General features: G+C 39.4%; 1 protein-coding gene across 1 annotated transcript in view; it reads left to right on the top strand.

Moving 5' to 3' along the window:
* Window positions 1-433: 433 nt before the first annotated feature.
* Window positions 434-15,153, top strand: part of LOC112404312 (collagen alpha-1(XIX) chain-like) — a 160,223-nt gene continuing 145,503 nt past the window's right edge. The window contains exons 1-2 of the mRNA XM_024752145.1: window positions 434-464; window positions 2,540-2,647. Coding sequence (XP_024607913.1) covers window positions 434-464; window positions 2,540-2,647 — 139 coding nt within the window. The remainder of the gene's footprint in view (window positions 465-2,539; window positions 2,648-15,153) is intronic.

Below are 15,153 nucleotides of genomic sequence, written 5' to 3'. Positions count from 1 at the left end.
TGAGGGGGTTTGAGGAACAGGACATCAGCAGGAGGGGGGTAGGAGCCAGTTTACTCAGGGCTTCTGGACCATAGAAAGCCTTTTGGATTATATCCGAAGTTCAGTGGGAAACCATTGAAGGGTTAGAAATAGGGGGTGACGTGATCCAACCTTGACTTTAAGGAAAGCTGTCTAGTGCTATGTAGAGAGTGAACTTGGTCAGGAGCCCATCGTGCATAGGGAATCAGTCAGGAAGCTTTGGAGGAGTCGACACCAGGGCAACCTGAGCTAGGCCAGTGGCAGAGGAGAGGAGAGCAATGGTTAGTGGGTTTGAGATGTGTTTGGGGTAACACTGATGCGACTTGATGGGGATGAGTGAGATGGGGGTACAGAAGGCGGAAGAATCCATGTGATGCTTGGGTGTCTAGCTGGAGCGCTTTGACGGGGGCTAATCATGGAGACTGAGAAGAACGCGAAGGTGCAAGGTGTGGTTAAGAACCAAGCATTCGATTTGTATGAAGTTATAGATGTCTCTGTGATGTCTGAGAGGGAATAGTGAGTAGGCCGCTGGACGCAAAGTCTAAAGTTCGGAGACCAGGATTAGACTGGAGAGATAAATTTTAGACCCATCATCTGACAGATACTGCTTAAAGCAGAGAGGATTGGTAAGATTACCTAAGAGACATTATAAAGAGAGAGGAGAGGAGGACCCATAGATCCCACCATTAAGAAATCAGGTAGAAAGAAGCTCTAAGAAGGGGAATTAGAAGGAAATCCCAGACAGTGTGAGGGCAGGGGGGCCAATGAGAGTGAGGGTTTCAAGAAGGAGGGCGTGATCAGCTGCTGGAAATGCCATGGAGAGTTGAATTAGATGCGAAGAGAAAAGGATCCTTCTTTCAAGTTTTGCTGAACTTGGCTGGAGACATTTCAGCAGAGTGGTGGAATGGCAATTCTTTTGTAACTAGAACATTTAGTCGACTAACCATAACATCAATTCTTCAAACATTTTGAGGAAATGAGTGTGAAGTTGAGTACTTTTATCCTCTAACTGACTCAAAGAAATAGTTGGGAAACCTCAAGTTTGAATTCATATGCTTATGGCTATATAGCTCTCTGGTTCTTTGTTGCCGAAACAGGGACCAAAGCTTCAATGAACATAAATTTTTAGGATGCTTTGGCATTTCTCCATTGTTCAAACATCACTATCAACCTCAGGGTGAATAGATAAATATAACTAAATTTTTACTCAGTATTTTTTAAGAATATGTGGAGCAAACAATTATAATAGCAGATACTTTTTTGAACAATTACTGTATTCAATGCCCTGTGCTATACTCTTTCCAGGTATTAAACAACGTGTTGCTAGTATTATTCCCAGTTTTCAGATGAATAAATGAAGTCTTGGAGAAATCATGTAACTCATTCATGAGTGGTGGAACCTAGGCATGAAGTTTTAACCACTGTGCTATACTGCTAACTTATCAACTCATAAAAATCAGTTTGGTTAAAAATGCAAACAATCAAGGATCTCTATGAAAGTTAGATCCATATTTGTGAGTTCATTTAATTGAAATAGAATTAATTACTTTAACAGTTACCAACGGCCTTAAAATAATAGCTAGGATAAGTTTCCAAAGTCATATGAGGATTACGACCAGAGCTGGATAAGAGAGTTCGAAAGAAATAAGGTATAGGGCTTCCCTGGTGGCGCAGTGGTTGAGAGTCCGCCTGCCGATGCAGGAGACACGGGTTCGTGCCCCGGTCCGGGAGGATCCCACGTGCCGCGGAGCGGCTGGGCCCGTGAGCCATGGCCGCTGAGCCTGCGCATCCGGAGCCTGTGCTCTGCAACGGGAGAGGCCACAACAGTGAGAGGCCCACGTCCCGCAAAAAAAAAAAAAAAAAACAAGAAAATACTGACACATGCTACAAGATGGTTGAACCTCGAGGACAATATGCCTGGTGAATAAAGTCGCAAGAGAATAAATACAGCGTGATTCCACGTGCATGTGACCTAGAGCAGTCAAATTTGTAGAGACAGAAAACAGAATGATTGTTGCCAGGGGCTGGGGTGGGAGAAATGGGGAGTTACTGTTTAATAGTTACAGAGTTTCAGTTTTGCTGGATGAAAGGTGACAGGTGGTGGTGGTGATTATACAGCATGAAGATACTGAATGCCACTGAACTGTACACGTAAAAATGGTTAAGATGGTAAACTTTGTTATGCGTATTTTACCAGGATTAAAAATAAAGATATATACATATCATTGTAAGTAGCGTGGCTTTAAAAAAATTTAGAAGAAGAGAAATTTAAGTTATATGAGGCTGTATGGACATTGATAACTAATTAGGAACTAATCTGAAAATATTTTCAGAGGCTTTCATGCATAATAAGGTATATATTAATAATGTCTAATTACATGTATAAGCAGATATCCAATTATATAATTATATATATTGTAAAAATCTATTGTGTTCTCTTTGGTGACGAGGATTTTCTGGAGATAATGATGAAGGGAACTGTATGCGATAAGCTCAATTCAGATATTTTGTTCTGTTGCAGGTCTGTGGCCACTGGATCCCATGGTTTTGAGGCGCCATGAGACCCGCTGGCTCTTGGAAGCTTTGGTTCTGGGCAGCGATGCTCCTGCTTCCTGCTTCCGCTTCCGTGGTGAGCAGGGACAAGCCAGGTATCCAGGCCACCTCTTGTCCAGTCTCCAAATGTTATTTATAGTCTTTATTTTAAAAAAATATTAAAATAAATCATATTAGGGTTGAAGAGGCCATAGATTCAATCTACTAGCACAAAATAGATAATAATTTATTGTTTTCCCCATTGACCTGCACATTGCACATTGAGAATGTCTAAAATTACATTTTTTATATGCATATTATATTAGTCTAAATAGCCTTTTCTTTCTCTCACTGATATTTACAAATATAAATATGTATGTACATCTCTGTGTGTGTCTATTTTTCCCTTTCCCCTTTAAATGAAGTTTTTCAAGTTACTCAAATTGTAAGTATGCAAACCCATCCTCAGTTAGGATTAACCAAGGACATAGCTAATGTTAATTACAGAAGAGTGAAAAACAGAATAAGAAATAGAAAAGGAAATGTAGTTTAATTATATATCAATTTTGTAGTATCTCAGATGAGGCAAACAAAAGATTAACTGTCGTGAGAGCACATTTTGAACTAAATAGATAATTTTTATTTGCAACTGTTCAGTTATCAACCTCATAAATATTTCCAAAGGACTTGAAAGCAATTTGAAACATTCACTTCCACCTCTGATATTTAAAAATGATCTGGTGGCTAATTTGGAAGTCTCTTCTTGAAGATTGAGTACGCGTGAGTTACTGACCTCAATGTACTTCGCATTCCAAAGTTGAACTAGACACATTGAAAAGCCATTTGCTGAGCAAAGAGAAACTTCAACTCACCTTCTATGCAAAGGATCACATACGATATATTCTGACCCTGGTCACATATGATGACGTGTCCTGAGACTATGAGTCTTACTGTGCTTATTCTTTTGAATGTTTCTTTCAGAATTTTTGCTAAACAGATATAAACATACCCTAGTAGAGACTTTTGAGTTTGAAGCACTCATAAAATAAAAACATATCTGAGTCACGGTGTTTTGTAAGTCTTTATGATTTTTTACTAATTTGGCAGGAGTTGCATTTCATAAAATAATCTACATGAAAGTTTGAATATTCTAACACTGTACAAATGACATCCTGTGGCTATCATACTTTTTTGGGGGGAAAATCGTTTTTCAGAAAAGTCGGGCGTGACTCATGGCAAAAAGAAGTCCCTAGGGCAGGGAGTTTATTCTGATAATGTTGCTACTCTTCTGAATTAAAAAAATATATATTTATTTATTTGGGCTATGCCAGTTCTTAGTTGCAGCATGCGGGCTCTTAGTTGTGGTGCGCAGACTTCTTAGTTGCAGCATGCATGAGGGATCTAGTTCCCTGACCAGGAATCGAGCCCCACGCCCCCTGTATGGGGAGTGCAGAGTCTTACCCACCCGGCCAGCAGGGAAGTCCCTCTTCTGAATCTTTTTTACATCTCTTCCTTTTAAGAGACGTAGCAGGAAATGCAATTTGCTACTTAATCAGAGGGGATAGGACTTTTTTGGTTTGAAAGGAGAATGAATCAGTTTCTAGGCACGTGCGAGTGTGTAATAAAGAAATGTTCCTGATGATATTGATTTGAAGGATCTACATAAATGGTTTTCCAATTTTAGTGTGAGCAAGAATCATCTGGGGTACTGATTCTGGAGTCCCACTCCCAAAGATTCCTATGATGCGGGACAGCATGGGGTGGGATTCAGTCATTTCCATCTTTAACCGGCTCCCCACATGAATCTAATGCCTATGTTTGCGGAAAACAGAGGAACACTCACCTTTGGGATGATTAATTATTTCTTTTTATTATTTTTTTCTTAGCTGGTTGTCTTGCACCTTACACTACCAGGTTGCATTTGTTTATTTCTTTAGACTTTAATAACGTTTTTGGGAGGGGTAAGAGCACTTAGCATGAGCTCCTCTCTGGTAACAAATTTCTATGTGTATAACACAGTACTGTTCGCTATAGATCTTGCATACAGTACTCATCACCTTGCGTAACTGAAACTTCTCCATCTTGGGATTCCCCTGAATGTTTTGCTCTTGTAGCTTGGCTATGTCAATTCTTTAATCAGGTTACATTGTATGTAGGAAGACTGAAATGCATATATTCTAGCCCAATTCACCCTACCAAATTAATCTTTCTGAAAGATTTTCCTAAGGGTGTGAATTCCAAATTAATTGGAACTCTAGTAAGATTCACGTAACCTGAAGCACTGAGGGAAATTCCTAAAGAAAAAAAATGAAGAGTTGTTTTTTATCGGGGCACTTGGTAGGAGATGCTTGTGAAACAGCCCACACTAAACGTGCCATGGAAATTGCTTAACTGCAAGTATCGTTTGCTTTCATTGAAAATGTCAGCACAGCCCTGTCATAAGTATCATTGAAGAGTATAACATTTCGGGCCTGGCAGGGGTTCTTCTCATGTCTTGTGTGTCTGATTCATAGCACAAAGTTCCCTTTTTAGTTTCCTCATGTGCAGACCTGTGCCTGTGGTCACTAACCATTTACCGGAGGGAAGTGATTACAGCCTAAAAATAAAATATAACAAATCTGAGGGAGAGGCTAGGGTTTCAGCTCTGGAGTCTGTGAAGTTGTCAACAATCTGCTGTTAAACTTAAATACACGAAGGATAAATCGAGTCTTTTAATTGCTTTACTTAACTCAATGGTGTGCCTAATGATTGCTTGCAATATTGGGCCAGTTGGGATGGAATTCAAGAGTAATATGGAGGGATTTGATAATACCTTTAATATTAAAATCTTGAAGCTATTCAGAATTAGCTATTCCATATTCTTTCATCAGTTTTACTATTATGTTGAGATTATGACATAAGGCATGTTTGCATATTTTCACACTGCAGATAAACAATTTGAATGTGGCCGTTTCAGTTTAGTTGTCAAAAGAGGCTGGGGAAGAGAGTTGTATTAATTAATATACATCACAGAGATCATCTCAAAACTTGCTTTAATTACTTTCTTAAAACTTGTCTCTATGATAGAAGCTTATGTCTCATAATAGTTCCTATTTCTCATGCATTTCCCTTAATCTGTTCTAAGGCAAAAGTACTGAGTTATCATCAAAAGTAATAAAAACAGAAAATAAGGTACGGAAGAGCAGCAGAAAAAGCCAGACTCAATAAAGAGATAATAGAATGCCATCCCTTTCACTTATGGTAAAACTTCAGGTTAAGTGTCTTGATAGAATTGATTATAAACTTAGGCCCCAAACTATACACATACACCCTTTTAAACTAGTTTTCTATTGATTATAAGGAAAAACTATTCTTCTGAAATTTGGCTTTTACTAGTCGACACAGGCTGCACTCTTAAACTCAGAGTCGAAGTATGCTATTATATAGAGAGTTTTATTTTGTGTTTTGAAGAATTCCTCATGTTCAGTATGGTACCGGATAAGAGTCCTACTGCTGACAAATGTACTTTGTAACTCCTAAATTTTTAAAGTGCAGGAAAGCTTCACAATTATTAAATAAAGGTTATAGCTCCTAACCTGGTATACTCCTCTGGGGGAACAGTTTTGGATAAAAAATTAGCAGTGAAGGTTCTGTGACCCCTCGTTACCTCTTTGTTAATATAACTGTGTTCCCATTTTTTTCTCGTTTTGTCACTTTTCCATATTTTTTTGTTATATTCTGGTCCAAGGTGCTAACCTCTTGTTGTTAACCATTGTTTTTCTCCCAACCTAGGATACTCTGTAATCCTTCATCAGATATATTAGCAAAGTATGAAGTGTACAGGAGTCCCCAGGGCAACTAGTAACAATTAAATGAAAGGCCTCTGTCAATGGGAAGTCTGTCAGCCTTTAAAAAAAAAAAGCAAAACACCTAAAGGCTGTTACTTTGATCCATTTATGAAAAGAAAACAAACTAGTTCTATGTCTGTGGTAAATTACTGCTCTTCAACTTCCCCAACCCTGATCTTGAGACAAATGCTGTGTCATGAGTTTTGTCACTAAAGGTAAAGAAAACAATTTTCCTAACGCATGTTAGAAAACAAGAGTGATACCTGTCAGAGTGGCCATCATCAAAAAAACCACCAATAACAAATGCTGGAGAGGATGTGGAGAAGAGGGAACCTCATGCACTGTTAGTGGGAATGTAAACCACTGTTGGTGGTGCAGTCACTGTGGAGCACTGTATGGAGGTTCCTCAGAAAACTAAAACTAGGGCTTCCCTGGTGGCGCGGTGGTTGAGAGTCCGCCTGCTGATGCAGGGGACACGGGTTCGTGCCCCAGTCTGGGAAGATCCCACGTGCCGCGGAGTGGCTGGGCCCGTGAGCCATGGCCGCTGAGCCTGTGCGTCCGGAGCCTGTGCTCCGCAACGGGAGAGGCCACAGCAGTGAGAGGCCTGCGTACCGCAACAAAACAAAACTAAACTAAACTAAACTAAAACTAGAACTACTACATGACCCAGCAGTCCCACTCCTGGATATATATCCCGAAAGAAACAAAAACACTAATCTGAAAAGATACATGCACCCCAGTGTTCATAGCAGCACTATTTACAATAGCCAAGATATGGAAGCAACCTAAGTGCCCATCAACAGATGAATGGACAAAGAAGATGTGTATATATACAATGGAAAATTAGTCAGCCATAAAAAAGAATGAAATTTTGCCATTTGCAGCAACATGGACAGACTTGGAGGGAGTTATGCCTAGTGACATAAGTCAGAGAAAGAAAAATACTGTAGGTTATCACTTATATGTGGAACTAAAAAATAAAATGAACTAGTGAACATAACAAAAAAGAAACACTCACAGATGTAGAGAACAAACTAGTGGTTACCAGTGGGGAGAGGGAAGGAGGGGCAGGATAGGGGTAGGGGATTAAGAGATACAAATTATTATGTATAAAATAAATAAACCACAAGGACATACTGTACAATACAGGGAATACAGCCAATATTTTATAATAACTATAAATGGAGTATAACCTTTAAAATTTTTGAATCACTATGTTGTACACCTGAAACATATAATATTGTATATCAAATATACCTCGATTAAAAAAAAGAGTGATAAATAGAACGCCTGTGAAACTGGGCAGATTTAACTCTGATTTTACAGGTAATAATAATTCCATAATATGTTATGTGGACTCCAGAGGATATGAAGAAATAGAAAAAATAAAGCAGGTGAAGTGGACAAGAGAGAGAAATATTGCAATTTCTCAGGAGATAGCTGTTGCCCTTCCTCCCTTCTGGCCTTACCTCCTGTGTAATGCCATCCATCCCTGTGGCTTTAAGTATGGTTTTTATGTCAATCACTCCCAAATTTACCTCACAGCCCACCCCTCTTTTGTGTTCCATACCCATATTTCCTAATGGCACCTTGAACTTGACATTTCTAACTCTGTGGCTTTTCCACCGCAGCTGAATTCACTCCTTGTCACAACTCCTTTTCTTCCTCTAGTGGCATTCATTTCAGTAAACTCACCTGTTACCCAGCTGAGCAAGGCATCTCCCCCTCCTCCCTACGTTCAGTCTGTTATCATGTCCTGTTGATTCTTTTTTTTTACAAGAAAAATTTTTAAAATTTATTTAATTTATTTATTTTTGGCTGCGTTGGGTCTTTGTTACTGGGGGCGGGCTTTCTCTAGTTGCAGCGAGCGGGGGCTACTCTTCGTCGCGGTGAGTGGGCTTCTCACTGCGGTGGCTTCTCTTGTTGCGGAGCACGGACTCTAGGCATGCGGGCTTCAGTAGTTGTGGCGCATGGGCTCTGTAGTTGTGGCTCGCGGGCTGTAGAGCGCAGGCTCAGTAGTTGTGGCGCACGGGCTTAGTTGCTCCGTGGCACGTGGAATCTTCCCGGACCAGGGCTCGAACCCGTGTCCCCTGCATTGACAGGCGGATTCTTAACCACTGCGCCACCAGCAAAGTCCCCATCCTGTCTGTTCTTGTGTCTCAGTTCCTTCCCCCTTGTCCATCTTCAGTGTCACCTCTTTAAGTAACCACCCTATCTGGCCTCCAAGACTATGAGCATGTGGGTGAGGGTGCCAGATGAAATACCGGCCACCCAGTTAAGTTTGAAGTGGGACAAATAATGAAAACATTTTAGTATAAGTATGCTCCAAATATTGCATCAGAAATACGTATACTAAAAATATTTTTGTTCTTTATCTGACATTCAAATTTCATTGGGCACCTGTTTTTATTTGCTGTATTTGGCAATCCTACATGGTATGAAGGGAGGAGAGGGTGTTCCATTATTTACAGGGTGGTCAGGGAGGGATGACCTCATTGAGGGGCAGTTAAGCAGAGACAGGAAGGTAGTGAGAGAGTGAAGCACATGATCACCTGGAAAGAAGCACATGCCAAGGCCCCGAGGCAGGGGCGTGCTCAGCGTGCAGGAGAAACGAGACAGAGCGGAAGACTGGAGTCCAGTGAGTGAGGAGGAGAAGGGCACGTGCCCCTAAGAAATGCATCTGTGCTTTATGTGTTGTCAGCATCTGATTTCTGAGCCTGCAAGCTCAAAGGCTAGACCTTGAACTCTGGTAAAATCCACCAGAGCAGCAGACACTGCCCTGTGAGACCTCTTGGGTGATGCTAAAACCTTGCCCTCTAGGAGTACCAACGGGTAGGCTTCTGAATTTATATCTTTCAGTCACATATCTCCCCTAAAGACCTCTCAACAAGCCTTAATTCACAGGTAGTTTAATGTTGTAATACTGAGTTATTCATGATACATTTAAGTACAAATGTGTGGAAACATGGACACTTAGCAAAGTTAAAATATAAATTATATATCCACTAGACAAATGACATATTTCCTTTCTTTGCAATCAGTAAAGTGGTATATTAATAGCTTAAGTAATGCTAAGAACCCTCTACAAATTGTAAAGGTGTACTAGAACATGTATACATTTATTTTTCAGGATGCCTTTAATTTTGACTTTTCCCCTTGTCTTTGTGGTGCACAAGGAATGACTTCACTCCTGGTTTTTCCTAAGGCCAGAGGCCTCTGGGGCCACAGAGAGTGACTGGTCCGTTTTCTGTATGAGCATCAGCAAAATACACACATCTTTTAAGTATTCAATCAGCAGGGAAAAAATGGAAAGTTAAAAGAATGGATTTAACTGTTCTGGGCTTTTTAGCTATTTGAGAGGAGAAAGAAGGAATTGAACATGACTTCCGTGATTAAACTGAAGACTTTTATATATGAGTGGGTATAGAAAGACCAGAACAATGATAGGAAAAATATGTTTTAAAAGACATGTGATCTAATCTCCAGACTAGAAAGCTTAACAATATAATAGGGGGCCCAGTCAACAGGTGAAAACAAGCATGAGGATTTAGAGATTAAGGGAACAAGTGATTTTTTTTTAAGCACGTGTTTCAAACTGAGAGTGGGGACAAAGTATATTTCCACTAACGAATGAAGAGAGTATCATAGGTACTCTATTATTTTGTTTAGAACATGTTTTTTTTGTTTTTGTTTTTGTTTTTGTTTTTTGCGGTACACGGGCCTCTCACTGTTGTGGCCCCTCCCGTTGCGGAGCACAGGCTCCGGACACGCAGGCTCAGCGGCCATGGCTCACGGGCCCAGCCGCTCCGCGGCATGTGGGATCTTCCCGGACCGGGGCACGAGCCTGCGTCCCCTGCATCGGCAGGCGGACTCTCAACCACTGCGCCACCAGGGAAGCCCTAGAACATGTTTTTGAGATGGATGTTCAGTATAGAGAAAAAAGCTGGACTATGGGAAACGAATTTTATTTCAGCTTTGCCATTGAGTTACTATGTGATCTGGGGGAAAATCACATAAGTTCTCTTGAATGATTTGTTCGTAGGTCCTCAGGTTTCTAATTTTTAGAGGGAGAGAAGGGTAAAATGTATGTAATTACACACATTTGTAAAATGTATGTAATTTTTTGTAGATAATCTAGATAAAATCTTCCCCAAATCTGACCTAGTTGTCTTCTTTTCTGGTTCCTTTACCCCCTTTCAATATCCTTCCAACCCTATAAGCTGCCCAGCTCCTTCAAGCTAAGTAAGGAGGAAAGTGGGTCTGAAAATCACTGACAGCATCTTAGCATGAATTTGTCAAAAACTTCTGCATTTATGTTTCAAAAGGTCTGTTGATTAAGGGCCCCTAAATAGTGCATCTTTTGTGGTGAAATTTTAGTAATTACTTTTGAAAGGTTCCCAAGAGCCTTTGAAATGACACTGCTGCTGGGATTCTCCTGACTACCCGTAGGATGCTTGGATATTTGGGTCTTATCAGTAGTTCGTCAAGATAGCACGCACATTTACGCAAAAAGTATGCTTTACTTTATGTTAAAATGCAAGTGTCAATGCTTAAAGAAATGAACATATCCAACTTTTAATAGCCACTTCTACTGTGTTGCCATTTTTATGCAATGGACCATGAGACTCATGCATTCAGCTTATTGTACCTTGAGTCTTCCCCCAAAGAATTAACGTTTGGTTGTTTTTTTAAACTTTAAATTGAAGTCAAATAAAATTGAGTTAAAATTGAATATATATATATTCTTTTTCAGATTCTTTTCCATTATAGGTTATTACAAGATACTGAGTATAGCTCCCTGTGCTATATAGTAGGTCCTTGTTGTTTACCTATTATATATATATAGTAGTGTGTATATGTTAATCCCAAACTTCTAATTTATCCCTTCCCCCGTTTCCCCGTTGGTAACCATAAGTTCGTTTTCTATGTCTGTGAGTCTATTTCTGTTTTGTAAATAAGTTCATTTGTATCATTTTTTAGATTCCATCTATAAAGTGATATCATGATATTTGTCTTTGACTTACTTCACTTAAATTAACATTTAGTTTTCATTTGTTTTGTTCAGCTTTTCATAACAGAGCACATATTCTAGAGATATAAAGCTGTATTTGATTTTCATAAACTAAAGACTTTAGTGAAGAAATACTTTCATAAATATTGCTGGAAGTGTTCAATTTTCTTCACTTCAAAGTGACAGGTTTGTTACTTTGACATCATCGTATATTCATTAGATCCTCAGAAGAATTTACATAAGATATATACTGTTTCCAACTTGGCAATAAGCTAACATAGCTTCCACTCATTACCGAAGTGTTACAGTAGGAAGTTCCTTCCACAGTCTGGATATTTGCTTTGCCAATCATCTATTGGGGTTTCCCTACATATGTTGTGAAGGATTTAAAGTTAACCTCATTTTCTACAGTCATATAGTTATTCAAAGTCATTGTAAAAATTTGATCACAGTTTTGGTGTTTTGCAAAAATTATTTTGAGCTTAAAGTGTTTTCTCACAGACATGCTGTTCTGTATGACACACACCGGGGTCCACAGATCTTAGGTGCACAGTGTAATGAATTTTTGCATATGTATTTACACATCTGTGAAACTGCCACTCAGATCCAAATATAGAACTTTCCATGGCCCCAGAAGGCTTTCTTGTAACTATCCCAGTTGACCCCCCACCAAGCTAATCAGTACTCTGACATAGATCAGTCATGCAATCTCTTGAACTTCACATAAATGGAATTCTGCAGTTTGTGTTCTTTGGGGAACGGTATTCTTTTCCATTTTACCACTGTATCTCTGAGATTCATCCAGGTCATTGCATGTAGCAGTAGTTCATTCTTTTTTCTATACTTTTTTATTGTATTTACCACAATTTGTTCATTTATCCTCTTGTCAATGGACATTTGGGTTGTTTCCAGTTTTGGATTATTGTGAGTTATGCTGCGAGGAATATTCTCTTCTAAAAGAGCCATTTACACCATTTTTGTACTCATTTCTCTTGGGTCATTGAATTTCCAGGTTATAGAGTTCATGAATATTTAGCTTTTGGAAACGCTGCCAAACAATTTTCTAAAGTGGTTGTACCGTTCACCCCCACGAGCAACGTAGACGAGCCTTCCTTTTGCTCCACAGCCTCAACAGTATTTGATGCTGTCAGTTCTTTAATTTTTAGCCATTTAGTGGTATATCATTGTGGTTTTACTTTGCATTCCCCTGATCACTAATGATGTTAAGCACTATTTCATATGCGGGTTGGCATTTTGGATATTTTCTTTTGTGAAGTGCTTAGTTTTTTGGTACATTTTCTTTTCTTTTTTTTTTTTTTTTTGCGGTACACGGGCCTCTCACCGTTGTGGCCTCTCCAGTTGCAGAGCACAGGCTCCGGTCGCACAAGCCCAGAGGCCACAGCTCACGGGCGCAGCCCCTCCGTGGCATGTGGGATCTTCCCGGACCCGGGCACGAACCCGTGTCCCCTGCATCGGCAGGTGGACTCTCAACCACTGTGCCACCAGGGAAGCCCCGGCACATTTTCAAAATAGGGTTTTCAATCTTTTCCCCGTTGATTTGTGAGAATTCTTTGTATGTTCTGGATATGATGCTTGATTGGATATACGTATTGTAATAGTCTGTGGTTAGCCTTTTCAGTCTTTTAATGTTGTCTTGTGATTATTAAGATTTTAATGAAGTCCAGTTTATCAACCTTTCATGTTGAGGTCTATCAAGGAATATTTGCTACCCTCAGTTCATGAAGATTTTACGTTTTTCTGTAGTTTGTTATTGTTTTACCTTTCATGTTTAGGTCTAAGATCATCTCTAATTAATTTCTTTGCATGGTTTGAGGTAAGGGTCACAGTCCAGTGTTTTTCTACATGGACAGTCAGTTGATCTAGAATCACTGACTGAAAAGACCATCCTTTTCCCATCGAATTGCAGTGGCCCTTTTGTGGTAAACATGTGCACAGGTCTGTGTTTGGACTCTCTGTCCAATTAATCTATTTATATGTGCACCAAAATCACGTTATAAAAATCCCTGGTGTCCAATAGTACATGTTCTCAGGCTTGTTCTTCTTCAGTTTTGCCTTAGCTGTTCTAGTTTTTTTGGAGTTCACCTTAAATTTGAGAATAAGGTTGTCAGTTTTCACAGACACACACACACACACACACACACACCACACAACCTGTTGGGATGTTAATTGTTATTGCACTACGTCTAGATATAAAATTGAGAATTGACATCTTAACAATACCGAGTCTTCCAGTCTAAATACTTGTTTAATCCACTCAGTCATTTAGGACTTTAATTTCTCTCTGCAACATTCTCTAGTTTTCAGTGCAGAGATCTTGAGGAGATGCTTGGTTTTTATAAACATGATGATGAACTCAGATAAAAAAATGGGTATGATTTCAATTTTCTCAAAAAATGGGTAGTGTTTACAAAAGACCCGATTTTATTATTATTTAGGACCTGCAATCATGTTAAGATCTCTGAGACAGGAATTTCCAGAGTAACTAAGTAATCTCTAAAATATTCAGTGCTATATATTTTAATTGTGTGGATTGCAGCTTTTAAATCTAAGTGGTAGCACTATTTAGAATCCGATTTATTCTTCTGGTTAAATATATTAAGCTGATGCCCTGTCACCACCCTTGAAGTCTTTGACACATTTGTTAAATGAAGGGCTGAAAGGCTGAGCAGTTCACCAGGAGAACTGATGGTTTCCACTTCCCATAGAGCAGGAGATCAGTGTGGTTTTCAGCAGTTTATCTCCTCTCTGTCATAAAAACTTTGAGGTCATTATACCCAAACATGAATTTTAGACATTTTAGAAAATTAAGGTTGTGACTGCATGATGCCAAAATAGTTCATCAATTTAGCTTAAGAACTGTACAGTTGTCCAGTTGGCATATTATAGAAACTAGCTGCAATATTGTCTGCATTGGCTATCAATTTCCTAGAATCTAGCCTGAATTAAATTTAAACAAACCCCAGATAACAAGAAATTAGTGTATGTATGTACATTACTGTATTACTGTGTTGTGGTGCAGTGAGTATGTAAATTCACTGTAAGTGGAGGCAGACTTTATCTTTTACTTCTTTGAACATCGTTAATTAGCATTAGCATATAATTAATACTTTCTCAATGATTTTTATCTCATTTATTTTTCATTATAGGCCACTTTGGTATGGCAGAGGTCTTTGCTTTTGCTTTTTAGTTTTATTTTAATAACTTAGTTCAGGCTGCTCTGACAAGAATACCATAGGCTTGGAGGCTTAAACTACAGATGTTTATGTCACACAGTTCTGGAGGCTAAGAAGTCCAAGATCAGGCTGCCAGCCTGACCAAGTTCTGATGAGAACCCTCTTCCTGGTTTCCTCACAAGGCAGAGAGAGAGAGAAAGAGTCCCTGTTCCTCTACCCTCTTGTAAGGACATCCATCCCATCACCAGGGCTCCACCCCTAGGGCCTCATCCAAACCTGATTCCCTCCCAAAAGCCCCATCTCCAGATAGCACCACACTGGGCATTAAGACCTCAGCATATGAATTTAGGGAGGGGTATATTTAGTCCCATGCAGTCTCCTCCTGTTCTAAAGTTTAATATCACTAATACCTAAACCTGAATCCAAGGTATGTGAAAATAGTAGTAGGTCACTTCTTCTAACATTAGAATATACTTTGAGTATGAAAACTTAACGATATGAAAGCTAGCTAATTTCCTAATGTCGAGTATAGAGCGACAATTAGAACATTAGAGCAAACAGTAGCTAACAC

This window comes from Neophocaena asiaeorientalis, unplaced genomic scaffold (assembly GCF_003031525.2).
Source record: "Neophocaena asiaeorientalis asiaeorientalis breed wild unplaced genomic scaffold, Neophocaena_asiaeorientalis_V1.1 scaffold544, whole genome shotgun sequence".
Lineage (NCBI taxonomy): Eukaryota > Metazoa > Chordata > Mammalia > Artiodactyla > Phocoenidae > Neophocaena > Neophocaena asiaeorientalis.
The sequence above is the reverse complement of the archived record's forward strand: the minus strand, read 5'-3'. Positions and strand labels throughout refer to the sequence as shown.